The sequence below is a fragment of the Leucoraja erinacea genome, chromosome 13 (assembly GCF_028641065.1).
Source record: "Leucoraja erinacea ecotype New England chromosome 13, Leri_hhj_1, whole genome shotgun sequence".
Classification (NCBI taxonomy): domain Eukaryota; kingdom Metazoa; phylum Chordata; class Chondrichthyes; order Rajiformes; family Rajidae; genus Leucoraja; species Leucoraja erinaceus.
Window position 1 is genome coordinate 33505508 of NC_073389.1, and position 16670 is coordinate 33522177.

General features: G+C 47.1%; 1 protein-coding gene across 3 annotated transcripts in view; it reads left to right on the plus strand.

Moving 5' to 3' along the window:
* Positions 1 to 4855: 4855 nt before the first annotated feature.
* Positions 4856 to 16670, plus strand: part of cdadc1 (cytidine and dCMP deaminase domain containing 1) — a 29690-nt gene continuing 17875 nt past the window's right edge. The window contains exons 1-3 of one of the 3 annotated variants that reach the window (XM_055644856.1): positions 4856 to 5092; positions 11258 to 11349; positions 14580 to 14738. In XM_055644856.1, coding sequence (XP_055500831.1) covers positions 4993 to 5092; positions 11258 to 11349; positions 14580 to 14738 — 351 coding nt within the window. In that variant the 5' untranslated portion in view covers positions 4856 to 4992. The remainder of the gene's footprint in view (positions 5093 to 11257; positions 11350 to 14579; positions 14739 to 16670) is intronic. The other 2 variants (XM_055644858.1, XM_055644857.1) reach the window with 2 other exon arrangements.

Below are 16670 nucleotides of genomic sequence, written 5' to 3' on the forward strand. Positions count from 1 at the left end.
GCACTAACCTCCGGTCAGAGAAACAGCCCTCAGCCACTACCCTCTGTCTTCTAGGGCGAAGCTTATATTGAATTGAATCTATCAAGTCATCATCGATCCCATATGCTTTACCTTACCGTCTACCATGAGTGCTTGGTGTACGTTTTATTAAAGTTCAACTGGATTAACCAGCTGCCAAGGTTTCCTCTCAACATTTCTGTTTCCTCTCAACATTCGCCACATGATGAAAATACATCCAGAAACATGTTAAGGAGAAACCGAAATATATGGAAAATATATGTCAGGAAGGCCCAACTTAAGGTAAGTACAGATTGACTAGACAAATGAACTGTGAACATGTGTGGCTCCTCCCAGGTTGCATTCCTGAGAACAGTTTGTATGTCAGAAATGACTTGCAATACTTAAATAAAAACCAGATACTTGCAATACTTAAATAAAAACATTCAGTTAAACCAGGGTGTAACCCAACAATTCAGATATTGCTGAACTGAGATACAAATAGGAGATGCCTGCAGCTTAGTTCAGTCCATACTCGGTCTGATCATCCAATCTACCCCCATTGTAACACTCACATTTTTGTGTCTGCACTCTCTCTGTAGTAACAGGGGAGGAGGATGGGGGTGGGTGGATGATGGATGGAGAATGACTGAATGGGTGGGGGGTGGGGGGTGGAGGGTGACGGCAGGTAGAGAGATAGTGGGGAAAATGGGAGCACACCGCGACAAGTTGAATCAATTGTGATCTTATTGAATGACAATACTAGTTCAAGGGACCAATTGAGATTACTCCCGCTGTCACAGGAGTAAACTCCACCACCTGCTGCCCTGTTATCCATCGCCCGCTGACCCGCCACACACCGCCCGCTGCTCGCCGCCAGCCTACCGCCGTCTCTTCAGCTGGTCCCCTCACTATATGGTCTCCAAGCCAGGTCAAAAATAGGGATAACGAGAATTTCGAAACTAATACCAACTATTTGTGTGTGCGCGTCTGTTGACAAGACAGCAGCATTCTACAGGGGCTGTCCCACTTGGGCGACCTAATTTGCGAGTTTAGAAGAGTGTCTTCGACCTTCAAACTCGCAGCAGGGTCAACACGTGGCCCTAGGAGGTCCTATGAGGTTGCTGGAACTCTACTTCATGCTCGAGGGAAGTTCCCGAATACTCATGGCCTCAGCTAGGTCGCGAAAAAATGTTCAGCCTGTTGAAAAAATTTCCGCAAATAAAATTTGGTCGGCATGGTTCTTTTTAACTCGTAGTGCAGTTGAGTGGGGTCGCTATTTAGTTACAGGCAGTCGAGGGCAGCAGTAGGCAATCTCTTTCGCTGACCAGGCATTTTGATTGGCTCATTGGCGTTTTCAGGACCAAGGAATTGCCCGCTAAACTATTATACTTCTTAACGGTGTCTCCTCTCCTTCTCCCCCCCTTATCATCCCACCTTCTCTACCCTTCTCTACCCTTCTCCCCCCCTCCCCTCCCCCCCCCCCCCCCCCCCCCCCCCCTCCCCCCCCATCTCCGCGCTCTCTCAAGGACTTACCATACACTGTGCAGCCGTTTTACCTTCTTCTTTATCGCGGGTGTGAATTTCAGACAGCGCTCCCCCGCTTTCCCTGGCCCCCGCCTTCGCAATGTATTTGTGTGTGTGCGATCGGTCGATCCAGCTCGCCAGGGCTGGCCCTTGGAGGTGCGGGGTCCAATTGGGAACAATTTTGGTGAGCCCTAGGTTCCCAGCCAAGGTCTGTAGAATCATAGAAATATAAATATATAATTATAAATGAGTCATATTCAGGCACGTGCCGTAATTATAAATGAGTCATATTCAGGTACTTGCCGTAATCAGGGTAGGCAGTCAATCAGCTTTAAAAAAATCTTAAACCATCCATGCGTAGATTGTTCTCTCCATAAGAATAATGCTATAAGCCCCCCGGGAGATATTTTATTTAACTCTGGAATTGAAGATAGACATAAAGCTGGAGTAACTCAGCAGGATAGGCAGCGACTCTGGAGAGAAGACCCTTCTTCAGACTGAACTGAACTCTCGGTGAGAGTACTTGTGATTGTCGGTGAGAGTACTTGTGATTATCTGAAGAAGGGTCTCGACCAGAAACGCAACCCTCTCCCCAGAGCCGCTGCCCGTCCCGCTGAGCCACCACAGCCCCCTGTGTCCACCTTCAACTTCAGAGCCAAACAAAAAACACAGAGTTCTGGAGGAACTCAGCGGGCCAGGCAGCACCCGCGGAGGGAACTCCCCCCCCTAACAGAAAGGAACCGTAGATGCAGCCATCACCACAAAAAGTCAAATGATTCCGGGAATGCCGTGGCAACAGGATGAGAGAGAGGGAGTGAGAGAGCTAGAGAGAGACGAGATGGGGAGCGGTAGAGAGAGCGCGCTAGAGAGAGAGAGAGAGAAAGAGAGAGAGAGAGAGAGAGAGGGAGGGAGGGAGTGAAAGACAGAGAGACACAAAGTGGGTGAATGACTTTACCTGCAGGAAGAAGCCCGTGCTCGCGGTCCGGAGCCCTCAATGACAGAGAGTTTTAAGAAATTCTCACAACATGTCATCAATACATCGGTCCACATTCCTCAGTAAATGTGGATCGGAGTCCTGTGAATTTTATTCAAAGGAACGCGGCGTCATTAATATTTAGTCAAAACACAATTACATTTACAAAGGAATGTGGATCGATGTATTGATGACACATTGTATACCTACGTGTTAACTACTGCCTATTAATAAGTGCAACAGTGGTAGTTAACAAATCGTTTTCGTCTCATGGCCAGTGATTAGTTGTAATGATTATCCATGTTCGTTTTTAAAAAAAATCCGTATTTAACAATGCAAATGTTTTTTTTTTTAAATCCGTATTTAACAATGCAAATCCACATTTCCGTATTCGTATTGTATTTCCGTACGAAATACGGAAAATTAGCGCGGGGCCCAATTGGGAGCAATTGGTCCAATTGGCTTAAGGCCAGCCCTGCAGCTTGCGGTTTCAACGGGGACGGTCGATCCAGCTCGAGGCTTTCAAGGCGAGTGCCCTCGAGCTTGAAGGTCGAAGACACTTTTCTGAACTCGCGGAATTAGGTCGCCCAAGTGGGACACCCCCTTTATTCTCTCTGTTATTCTCACTTGACCAACAACCGCCACAGACCTCCAAAACATGGCCCCATGCAAATTTACATTGAAAGACACGGACTGGGCAATGAATGTCATGCAGTATTTAGTCTCAACACAGGCTTTGGGTTATTTTGCGAAAATGTGGCACAAAACGGAGATGTTTAAAAAAAACATTCGACACTTCCCAACCATGGATCTTTCGAAAGAACTCCCCAACCAGTTTAAATACTTTTGAGATCCAGTCACTTAAATGCAAGAATGTGTTTTTTTCCTTAGACGGTCTTTTGGGATCGAGGACAACGTCCTTCCACGGGCTTTGTGAGTTGAGGGAATTGCGCACTTTCTAATAGATGGGATAAGAAATGTGCCTGACAGGTGAGCAGATGTGAGGGCAGTCTGGATGGTGGTCACTAGCAGTGAACACCAGGTTCACCCTGGTGTAGGTATGTTACAAAACCTACCTGAATCGTGGCTGAGCATCTGCCCTACCCCGTGTGCGCGATTCTGGCGCTGTTTAGAGGGGGCGGGTTTAAAACGCGATTTTTACTAGGCTGTTGCAATCGAAAATGTTCAGCCTAGTAAATCATTAACGGAAAATCGCTGAAAGACCCCGTCGCAAAAGGTATTATTAGTTTTTATGGCCTTGTAAAATAGTTATAGTAGTTTAAAAATCACTCTCTAAACTCGCAACCTCTCGCAGCCCCAGGGTTTTATAAAGTAAACAATTAAAGGTATGTACCTTATTTTTACATTAAATGGGGCCTGTATATAAAGTTTTCTATAGCGAGTAGTTCATTTTGGGCTCTTTATATCCCGCAGTATTTTTCTGGGCACTTGAGGGCACAAATCCAGCGCAATGTGAACGTTCTAAACCAGCGCGTTCACAGGAACCCACTAGAAAGCCGATTTAAATTGACTTTAATTTACAGCAATTGAACACTAAATTCCTTTCATTTGGCCTATAAATTGATGTAAATGAGATTTTAAAATCGTGTTTTATTGTGAATTATTTGTGTATATTATTTGGACACTTGGGCTATTTAAAAATGTTAATCATTTATTAAGAAATGGATAGATGTTTAGATCTAGTAATTGAAGTTTGAAATTAGCTACAATTGGGTAACTAACTAATTATATGCTTTAATTTCAGGTCATCCAAGTAAGATTATTTTATATTTGTTTCAGAATGCTTCAATCTATGATAACTGAAAATTTCATTCAGTTCTCTTAATTTTTAAGAAGGTTATGGGCTTTTGACTGTCCACGATCACAGCTTTTTTGTTATGTCCATAGAAAATCAATAAGGAACAAGATGCTAATTTCCGAGTATGAAAATGGCCATAACTTTTTTATTACTTGAGATATGAAAGTGAATTGGGTGTCAAATTAAACTTATTGTTATGCTTTATCTGATGGGATAAATTGTAGACTTGATTTTTTAAATCTCAAAATTTTGTAACATTGCTACCTGGTGTTGCACCTTCAGTTTATTTTCACTACACAAGGTTTTCACACAAAACCTAAAAGATCAAGAATTTCAAACCTATCGCCACCTTTTCATCCGTGAATGTGTGTTAATATACAGATGCATGAAATATAATATGAGATGCATACAATGGGATATATTTCCAGATATTATGACGGGATATTAGTTGAGTGAAAATATTATTCATGATTATACGCTACTGACGTGTCTGCCCCGCCCTGGGCAACAACCCTCGACACATACCAGCGTAACACATGGCGTCACGACGCAGGGGCACGCTGACGCTGTCGGTTGTCAGGGGCTGCTGGTCTGTTTTGGCTCGACGCCATGACTCCGAGTCTCCGGTCCTCTGCTGCCTTTCGCATCTCGATCGGCGTCACCCAGCGCAGCAAGTATGGCCATGTCCTGCTCCCGGCCGCAGTCGGAAATGAAGGATTTGAGCGAGGCCGGCGAGCGGCAGGAGAGAGGAGTCCAGACGGAGTGCACTGCCAGAGGTGAGTGGGGAGCTGAGGCCACATGTCCGTGATGTCCGGGTCCCAATGCTCAGTGTTTCGTGTTTCGGAGTTGGCTAATGTTATTGATTTGTAATTACTGGTAGCCGGATTTGTAATTAGTTGACAAGGTTTTAATTTATTAATCCGGAAGATGGGATATGTCATTTTAGTGTAATATTACAATGACATGTAAAGTGTCAGGCTGTCTGTCGCAACATATAGCCCCGATCGATAACCCATTATTTTCTTCAGTTAAATATTGGGAAAGTAGCACTATTGTTATTTGCCACTCAATTATTATGTTTGTTTACCTCACTGACTATTTCTAAACACCCCCCCCCCCCCCCCCCCAATTCCTTTGATAAATTGAATAGAAATATCCCCAATCTCGTTGTTTCATTAATTGAACACACATAGATGAACATCCTCAAGGAGTATAAGGGGGTTGCACATAATGTAATTGGGTCAATGTGTGTGACGCACGGAGCAGCTCAATCCATGTGGAGGACATGGCTGCCTCGGCATACGCTGTTAATACACGAAACGCGTACTTTCTTACCTGTTAAAAACCGCCGAAATGGTCATTTTTTTGCGATGTAAATAATTGTGGGTGCTGTCATTGAAAGTGGGAAGGTATAAACTGGCGTTATCTCATGGTGTATGTCTTTTACAATCCGTAACTGATAGCCACATTCATTGTCGTGTCCACCCAGCACCATCTTGATAAGCCTTCGCTATATCAAGCAAACTCAAACTCAGAGCAATTTGATTAGATTAGATTAGATTTGTTTATTGTCATTCAGACCGAACGAAATTCTGTTTCCCTGCAGTCATACATATAATTAAAAAAATGACAAAAACACACAATCAACACAAATTTAACATCCACCACAGTGAGTTCACCAAACACCTCCTCACTGTGGTGGAAGGCAAAATCTTAAAGTCTCTGGCTCTTCCCTCTTTGTTCTCCCTCTGCGCCGAGGCGACGGTTCAAACTCCGCGGGTGGTCGCTGCCTCGCCACAGCTCAGAGGCCGAGTCAGGTCTCCGCCGCCGCCGTCACAGCTTCGGTGCCGAGTCAGGTCGCCGCCGCTGCTGCCGCTGCTGCCTCGGTGCCGAGCCAGGTCTCCGCCGCTGCTGCCGCCGCCGCCGCCGCCGTCGCCACAGCTTCGGTGCCGAGTCAGGTCTGCCGCTGCTGCTGCTGCCGCCGCCGCCGCCACAGCCGCCACAGCCTCGGTGCCGGGTCAGGTCTCCGCTGCTGCTGCTGCTGCCGCCGCCGCCGCCACAGCCTCGGTGCCGGGTCAGGTCTCCGCTGCTGCTGCTGCCGCCACCGCCGCCAGGCCTCGGTGCCGGGTCAGGTCTCCGCTGCTGCTGCCGCCGCCGCCGCCGCCACAGCCTCGGTGCCGGGTCAGGTCTCCGCTGCTGCTGCTGCCGCCGCCGCTACAGCTTCGGTGCCGAGTCCGGTCTCCGCCGCTGCTGCCGCCGCTACAGCTCCGTTGCCGCCAGCTCCGCCATTAGGCCTCGGCGCAGACGGAGACGGGGGATACGACCGAAGAAAAAGTCGCATCCCCCGAAGGAAGAGGCCAAAGCATGTTTCTCCCACCCCACCCACATACATACACAACTTAATAAAACAAAATTAACTAAAACATGACAAGGAACAAAACGAAAGAAAAAAAAACAGACGGACTGCAGGGGGGCCGCAGCTGTTAAGCCAGCGCCGCCATCTTTGAATCCAATATTGCAATATTGTGGGGTTATTTTTTTGGACGACTGAGCGCTATGAACCAAATGCTCTAGCATCTTTGCTCTGAACCCGAGCAGCAAGGTGTAAGCGTCCGAAGGAGCGCATCCCTCGGGACAGCCCCCCCTCCCCCCCCCCCCGGGGTCAGCGTTGTCCGGCCATGGCCGCCCTCCGCCCTCCGCCCCACCTCCCCCTGTGGGCCACACTGTCACTGGTTGTGGTCGGCAGCGGCCACACACGGGGACGGGTGGAGCTGGGCCGGCAGGAGCTGGGCCGGGCCGGGCCGGGAGGAGCGGAGCCGGGTGGAGCCGGGTCCGGTGGAGCGGGGCCGGGTGGTCCGGGGCCAGGTGGAGCTGAGCCGGGTGGAGCGGGGCCGGGTGAAGTGGGGCCACGGCTCTGGGCAACGTCAGCTGCAGCAGAGTTGGGGACGGCCTGCTCCCTCCACCCACTTCACTGACCACGCTGCACCGGCAGCCCGACCTCCTCCTTCTTCTTCCCCCCCCCCCCCCCCCCCCCCCCCCCCCCCCCCCCCTCCCCCCCTCGACCCCCTCCTCCTCCTCCCCCCCCACCCCCCAGCCACGGGGATAGATGGCCCGGGGTCCGCGAGTGTGCAACCAGTCCGGATGTTGGTACAGAAGAACGGCCCGCTGTGCTGGCAGCCATAGTAAATGCTTACCTGCAGTTCATCACGTGTACTCCAGTTGGCGTAACGTAGCAACAGTACGGGTCACGGGTCGTGACCTCGATTGCGTGCAACCACCCTGTAATCAGATGGAAACTGATTCAAATGCGATGTTTAAGAGCTTGTTCAAAGAAGGGGTATCTTTTAAAGGAGTGACAGAGATACTCGCAGGGGAATGTGTGAGGAGGTTCTTATTTGTCTTTAGTTTTAGCTTGAACCAGGACATCTGAAGATTCAAAGTTTAATATAGTCATTGTGCTGATACTGATTCCAACCAACCACGTAATGAATATCATCCATTCTTGAGGTTTTATTTTTCTGATGCCATTTAAACTTCACTTGGATTTCAATCACTTCAATGTAAAAATAATTGGGAATGGGGAGCATTGGAACAAAAATTTGACCTCGGTACATATTAACTGTAATATAATAATGTATGTATGTTCAAGTTCAAGTTCGCATTTATTGTCACTTAGCCAATTAAGGTATAGAGAAATTTGAGTTACCATACAGCCATACTAAGTGAAAAGCAATAATACACTCAGCCACATAAAATAAAAAGTAACATAAACAGTCACCACAGTGGAATCAACATTCCTCACTATGATGGAAGGCTCCTTTGTTCACCCGTGGTCGGGGCCGAACCCTCCGCACTTGCCGCTGCCGACGGTCCGGTGTTCAAGCTCTCGCGTCGGGATGATCGAAACTCCGGCGTCGGGACTATTTGGAACACTCCGCAGCATGGAGCTCCCAGGTTGGCCTCTTCTTACCAGAGACCAACTGGATGGCGGCGCTGCCTTAGCAGCTGCGGCTGGTCTGCAGTCCATCTGTTTTTTTCTTTTTTGGGTTGTTCTTTTGTCCTGTTTTAGTTAATTTTTGGTTTATTAGGTTGTGTATGTGTGTGGGTGGGGGGGGAGAAACATGTTTTTGGTCTCTTCCTCGGGGGGGATGCGACTTCTCTTGTCGTATCCCCTGTCTCCGCCTGGGCCGAGGCCTAATAGCGGAGCTGGCGGCCTCGGAGCTGGGGCAGCGGCAGCGGCGACCCGACCTCGGAGCGGGCAGCGGCTGCGGCGACCCGACCTTGCAGGATCGGTCGCGGGCCCAGTGGACGACATCATTGGGAGCTCGCAGGTCACAGGTTGGTGACCTATTCTCCGGAGCTCCCGCGACAACAGCTGCGTCCGCTGGACTGGAGGGTTGCAGCTTCGGTGGCTTCGACAACGTCGATTTGAATAGCCGAGAGAAAATCGCGTTTTAAACCCGCCCCCCCCTCTCAAAGGCGCCAAAATCGCGCACACGGACAGCGACAGATCTACAGCGCCGCTGAACGTATGTTTTGCAACATACCTAGTTGTTGGCTGCAACCTTACCCATCAACGAACTGTATACTGAAATGGCCAGGAAGTGAGTGTATAAGATCATCTCTGACCCCTGTTACCTTGGCCTTAAATTATTTGAAGGGATAAAGCCTCCTTTCTGTCAAAGCCTCCTTAGCCAGATATAAAAACAGCTTTTTTTCCACGAGCAGTAGCTCTACTCAACAGCTGAAAGTCTGTAGCCTCCTTTTGCTGTGGTATTTTATTTCAATCTTCACATGTTTAAATTAGAATGTTTTATTTTTAATTGTCAACTGTATATCGTGTTGTTACTTGCAAGCAAAGCACCAAGGCAAATTCCTTGTATGTATATATACTTGGCTAATAAAATGTATTCAATTTAATTCAATTCAATAGTAACAACTTGGAAATATGTAGTTTGTGTCACCAACATCAATTAATATAGGGAGCAGGGATTCTTTTGGTTTGCCACCAAGCACCTCCTGCCATTATTAATATATTCTGTCATTTGACCAGAATCTCAATTATGCGGGTTATTTTCCCATCATTTTCATGCTTCATTTTTAGTTAAAGGTCCCACCAAATGCCACCTGCAAGTCTATTTAAATAACATTCATTTGATCACTACATAAGTAAGGATTTTAAAATGTTCAGTCAATTAGTTAGGTGTAGCGCACATTGATTGTAGCCTATGTGGACTCTGTACTTATGCAGGCTTATACATTCTGTCACTCACTCAAACCTCTTAATTTATTTACATTAGGCAAAATATATTTTGTGCCTTTGAGTCATTCACATTATGTACAGAGGGTTATCATCGAATACAAGCCAGTGAAGGACAAGCAGGCATAAAAAGGAGAGAAACAGAATAAACAGGAATGAAAGAGAAAGCATGATTAGAGGGAAGGAATTTCAGTTGAGCTTCTAAAGTATCCTCACCTTGCTATCACCCCTTTCACCTTTGCTATAATTGCTATCACTTTTGGGCGCCATATTTGAGGAAGGATGTACTGGCTCTGGAGAGGGTTAACACATGATGAGTGTTTGACGACACTGGGCCTGTACTCGCTGGAGTTTAGAAGGATGAGGGCGGACCTCATTAAAACTTATCGAATAGTGAAAGGCTTGGATTGACTGGATGTGGAGAGGATATTTCCACTAGTGAGAGAGTCAGGGAGTCGAGGTCATATCCTCAGAATTATAGAATGTTCCTTTAAGAAGGTGAGGAGGAATTTCTTTAGGCAGAGGGTGGTGAATCTGCGGAGTTGTTTGCTACAGAAGGTTGGGGAGGCCAAGTCAATGGATATATATAAGGCAGAGATAGATAGATTCTTGATTAGTTTGGGCGTCAGGGGTTATGGGGAGAAGGCAGGAGAATGGGCTTAGGAGGGAGAGATAGATCAACCACGATTGAATGGCGGAGTAGACCTGATGTGCCGAATGGCCTAATTCTGCTCCTATCACTTATGACCTTACGACCTCCACATGAACCCCTAACTTATGCCATCTGATGGCAAATGTTCATCCTCTCTGTTGTTATCGTTAAGTGCAATGCATGACCTGCCTCCCATCTTCCACAGTCTGTAATGCTCATCCAGAGCTGGTATCAGCAACTTAACATGCAATGTTCTTTTCATTGATCTTTTCTGTTTTCACTGACTGGCATTGGTTCCCAGCTTCCCCCATTCTGACAAATTGAAATTCTAGTCCTCATGTCTGTCAATTCATATTCTTCTAAGTATTATAGTTATCGTCAACCTCATACCTCAATTCCATTGTCCAACCATAATTAATCGTCCTCTATATAAAGCTCCACTGTTAGCAACCGCACCTTTAATTGTCGAAGCTACATTCTTCAGTTCCTTAAGGGCCTGTTCCACTTGGGCGTCATTTGCACGTCACGCAGGTGGCGCGGGAAGATTTTGTGAATCCCAAAATTCTGTGGCGCCGCGCGCGACCGTGTGTCACTACCTACGCCACCACGCCTCACCACGCACCATGCACGCGTAATGCACACATTGCGCGCGCATCGTGCGTCGTGACGAGTAAATTATGTTGCGTAAATGACGCGCAAATGACGCCCAAGTGGAACAGGCCCTTTAAAATTCTCCTTTTTTTCTATCCCTTGTAAGATTTTCTTTTAAACCTACCTCTTTTAACTACCATTATTTCCTGCTTTGTCTTTGTTCCACTTTGGCTGTTTATTTAGGTGTAAAGATGTTAAGTTGTTTTTTAATGTTATAAGTTCTTGCCATAGACAAATGCAACTTTTGATAGAATTATTTATTGTTACTGCCTTTGGTATTACATTTAGTAACTGCTTTATAGGCAACCTGCACAACAATTTAATTTAGTCACATGTAAATTAATAATGTAAATTAATAATGATGTCTTTATTTCCTAGGCCTGAGTCCTAGGCTTTCGAAAGTAAACCTTTTCACTCTCCTTAGTCTGTGGATGGAGCTTTTTCCAAATTACAAGCAAAAGGCAACTCAGGTATTGTATTTACCCAGTTGTCATATGTAACTTAATAAAGTGGGAAGAAGGGTATTTTAAATGTCAGCCATGTTGAACTGTATTGCTGATGGATTATTATTCCCACTTTTTCTATCATCAGTCATGTCGTTTTCACGTTAACAATTATTCTATATATAATTGTGGTCAGAAAACAGTTATATATTCTGTTTAGTACAGATGTGTTTGTGTGTTGGCTGTATACTGTCAGACTAGACTATGTTCAATTCTCAAAACATTGCAATCATTTGCAGAATATGGGTAAAAGCTTTTAGAAGAGGTGCAGAGTAGATTTACCAAGATTTATCCAGAGATGAGGAATTTCAGTTGTGTGGATAGAATGGAAAAACTAGACTTTTCCATGGAATAGAGGAGGTTTTAGATAGAGGTATTCTAAATCATGAATTATTACTCATTACATAATCATAAATCATGAAGGAATCCCATTAGCAGAAAAGATAGAAGAGGTGAACAGTAAAAAAGTGAAAATGACACGAGACATTTTTTTTCCATAACAAATGATTAGAGTCTTGGATGAAATGACAAGAATAATAGTATGAGGAGTTTTCGAATGGAAGCAGGTCTGAAGGAAAAACATATGTGGAGCCAAGGGGAGTGGTAGAGGACTTGCTCTTACATGAAGCTGGTATGGGTTAATTGGCGCTGTAACTGTTCTATGATCTTGTTCTTAAATTGAGCAAAAATGCATAAGACTTCATGACTTCATTAAATCAATAACCCCACTCTCACCATCGACGGCACCATTGTCTACCCATCTCCCCGCAACCTTGGCGTGATCTTTGATTCCACCCTCCCTTGAGCCTCACATCCGCCATGTCATTAAAATCTCCTTCTTTCATCTCCGCAACATCGCCAAACTCAGACCCTCTCTCACACCGCCCGCTGCTGAAAGACTCATCCATGCCTTCATCTCCTCCCGACTGGACTATTGCAACTCACTTCTCCTTGGCATCAGCTCCACCTACATCAACCGACTCCAACTGGTCCAGAACGCAGCCGCCCGACTCATCACCCACACCAAATCCTGGCATCACATCACTCCAGTCCTCAAACAACTTCACTGGCTTCCCATCTCCCACCGGATCACCTACAAAATCCTGGTCCTCACCTACAAAGCCCTCCACCATCTGCCCCCCCCCCCCCCCCCCCCCCCATACCTCACTGACCTCCTCTCCCCCTACCAACCCTCACGGTCCCTCAGATCCACATCAGCCGGTCTCCTCTCCATCCACGTCCAACCTCCGCAGTTTTGGGGACAGAGCCTTCTCCAGGGCAGCTCCCAGGCTCTGGAACTCCCTCCCCCAACTGATCCGCAATTCCGTGTCCCTCACCATCTTCCAGTCCCGCCTCAAGACCCATTTCTTCACCTCTGCCTATCCTTAGCCCCACGTCCCCCTCTCTTTTCATCTGTGCATTAATTGCCTCATATTGTGTTTTGTATTGAATTCTGTCTTTACTTTGTGTACTAGTCATGCCTCTACTATTTATTTCATTCCCCTTACATGTTTTTCCTCTACCTGCTAATTTTTTGTAAGGTGTCCTTGAGACTCTTGAAAGGTGCCCATAAATAAAATGTATTATTATTATTATTATTATTACTATGACCATGCCCAGTCATGGCATTCACCTCTTTCCCTCAAGTTCCTTGTGGACGGCATGTGGTGTAGTGGTAGAGGTACTGCCTTATGGCGCCAGACACCCAGGTTCGATCCTGACTACGGGTGCTTGTCTGTGCAGAGTTTGTACTGTGATATGCGAAGGTTGTCTCCAAGATCTTCGGTTTCCTCCCACACTCCAAAGACGTACTGGTTTGTAGGTTAATTGACGGTGTAAGTGTAAAATTGTCCCTAGTGCGTGAAGGGTAGTGTTAATGTGCAGGAATCGTTGGTCGGTGCAGAATCGGTGGGTCGAAGGACCTGTTTCCCATCTGTATGTCTCTGCCCTTTCTCTGTCCTCTTTCTGTCTCTGCCCCCTCTCTCTTTGTCCTCTCTCTGCCCTCTCTCTGCCTTCTCTCTGCCCTCTCTCTGCCATCTCTCTGTCTCTCTCTCTCTACTCCCTTTGCCTCTCTCTCGGCCTCTCTCTCTACCTCGCTCTGCCTCTCTCTGCCTCGCTCTGCCTCCCAGCCCTCTCTCTCTCTCTCTGCCCTCTGTGCCCTCTCTGCCTCTGCCTGTCTGCTCTCTGCCCTCTCTCTCACTGCCCTCTCTCCGCCCTCTCTCCCTATCCTTTCTCTCTCTGCCTTCTATCTCTGCCCTCTCTCTCTTTACCCCCTCTCTCTCTGTCTCTCTGCCCTCTCTCTCTCTGCCCTCTCTCTCTCTTTGCCCTCTCTACCCCCCTCCCTCTTCCTCTCTAGCCGCGCCCGCATAGTTGGGGGCTATGCGTGAGTGGATAGGGCGGGGGGTGGAGTAAATTGAGCGAATGAATAATATTAATATAATATCTCTCTGTCTCTGCCCACTCTCTGCCCTCTCTGCCTCTCTCCGTCTCTCTCTCTCTGCCTCTCTCTGTGCCTCTCTGCCCCCCCTCTCTCTGCCCTCTGCCCTCTCTGCCTCTGCCTCTCTGCTCTCTATGCCTTCTCTCAGCCCTCTCTCTGCCCCCTCTCCCCTCTGCCCTCTCTCTCTCTGCCCTCTCTCCCTGCCCTTTCTCTGCCCTTTCTCTGCCCTTGCTCTGCCCTCTCTCTCCGCCCTCTCTCCCCTCTCCGCCCCTCTCTCTCTGCCCTCTCTCTCTGCCCCCTCTCTATCTCTGCCCTCTCTCTCTGCCCTCTCTCTCTCTGCCTGCCTGGCATTTCTCTCCTCTCTGCCTCCCACTCTCTCTCTCTGCCCCCTCTCTGCCGTCCCTCTCTCTCTCTTTGCCCCCTCTCTCTGCCCTCTCTCTCTCTGCCCCTCTCTCTGCCTCTCTCTCTGCCCCTCTCTCTGCCTCTCTCTCTGCCTCTCTTTGCCCCTCTGCCTCTCTCTCTCTTTCTCTGCCTCTCCCTCTCTCTGCCTCTCTCTGCTCCTCTCTCTGCCCTCTCTCTCTCTGCCCTCTCTCTCTCTCTGCCCTCTCTCTCTCTGCCCTCTCTCCCTCTGCCCTCTCTCTCTCAACGAGTCCCACTTGGTCTAGTACGTAACTAAAACTTTGATCTTGTGCCCTTCCGGTTTGCGTGGTTTTCTATTTGTGCAAACACGGTACGCAATAGCGCTACGATTTTTCGCCAGGTTACTCACCGTTCCCGTCTACTCGACCCCCCGGGTCTGTCTCCTCCACCGCCGCCATTGTGGAGCTCATCGAAACATGGTGCCCACCGTGGTGAACACCGACTCCATTCCTCATCCCCCTCCCCTGCGGCCTGGCGGCAGCAGCGAGCAAGCAGGCAGGTCGGCGGGTGGGCAGAGCGGGGACAGGCCGAGCAGCAGCAGCAGGGCGGGGAGGGAGTAACTGAGGATAGGGGAAAGGAGAGGGAGGGATTAGGGGACGGGATGAGGAGACGGGAAAGAAGAGGGAGGGTGAAGATGAGGGGGAGGGAGTGTTGGGGATGAGGGGAAATGAGCCATGCCTGCGCAGTTGGCAGCTATGCCTGAGTGGTGCAATATTTTGTTGGGGGGACGGGTTGCATTAGGGGAATGGGTAGTGGTGGAATATTGCATTGGGGAACGGCTTGCGTTGGAGGACCAGGCCTCCCGTGTGACGGGGACCCAACGGGTCACACTTAGTCTAGTAGAACATAAAAAAGTAAGGCACAGTCCGTTTTGTCCCATGATATCTGTGTTGACCATGATTCCAATTTAAACTGCACTAGGTGTATATCACTCCATTCTCTGCCTTGTTAATTACATCATTAATCTGCCATGTTGATCTTTTGTGCATTGTTAACATCTAAGCAGTTTGTGCACTTCCTCCCATGTTCAGTGAGTATACAATGTGCTAACAAACCATTACTATTGACTCCCATGTTTGCATATTCTCTGACCATTGAAGTGTTAAAAATAAATTTTGAATCTATAAGATCTCTACTTTGAAGTGTAGTTTTTCTCATTTGCTTTCCTGATCCTTTCTAAATAGTGGTGATAATTTCAGTGAATTGATGTGTTTAAACATTCGTTCAGTTACATCACATGTTCGTTTTTATTGGCATCAGAGCAATAGGATTTTTTACCACGTAAAATTTATACATTACAGGCTCTTTTTATATTTTTTAAAAGTAAGCCGAGGATGCTTAAAACACAAGATTGAAATATAGCAAAGTGGCTTCACTGCGCTCGCTATACACGTCCCTTCTGCATTACTCATCCACTGTCAATGTTGGATCAACTCAATATTTTTCGGAAAGGCAATCATTTCCAATAGGATATGTTTGACAATTGGTAAAAAATTAAAGTACAAATCTGATAGCTGTCCACATGTCTAAAAGATAAGGAAAAATTATATTTACCTCTAGGTTTTTGTTAAATTGGGTGATTTGAAATGATTGGCTCGTACAATGTCAGTCTTTCCAGTGGAAAAGTGGCTATAATTGGAAGTTAGGATTAAATTAGAATGCAATTCAAGACAAAGCAACTGGAATTCTAAAAATATTCCAATATCCTGGAAGAAACGTGATATTAATGTAAAGACCCTCATTGACTGTAATGATGAAAAGAGATCTCATGAATTGCCATTGTACTGGATCTTGGACAAGCCAGTACCACACCTTTTTTAGTTTTATAAAGAAACAATGTCAACAGAATGTTAGTGGAATTATGTCAAAAGCCTCGGGTGCACCTGAACCCACAGTCACCATTGCAGACGTCAGATCGGCCTTCCTGAGAGTAAAACCATGGGAAGGACCTGACCTGGATGGAATCCCAGCCATGTCCTCAGAAGTTACGCAGACCAACGATGTATTCACGGACATCTACTCAATTTTGAGATTCCCACATGCTTTAAGAAAACTACTATCATCCCAGTGCTAACGAAATGCAAGATAGCATGCCTTAATGACTATTTCCCGGTGGCTCTGATATCAACCAACATGAAATGCTTCAAGAGACTGGTCATGGTGACATCAACTACAGCCTCTCAGACACTTTTGATCCACTGCATTTTGCTTACCACTGCAATAAGTCTGTGGCAGATGTCATCTTCCTGGCACTTCTGTCATCCCTGGAATATTCGGATAACAAGAACATCCACTTTAGGATTCCTATTCATTGACTACAGCTGTAACTTCAACACCCTATTTCCAACCAAAACTCCCAGATCTAGGACTCAGCGCCATTCTCTCCAACTGGATACAGTCAGAAAGAAAAGGCGAGATTGCATCCCCCACA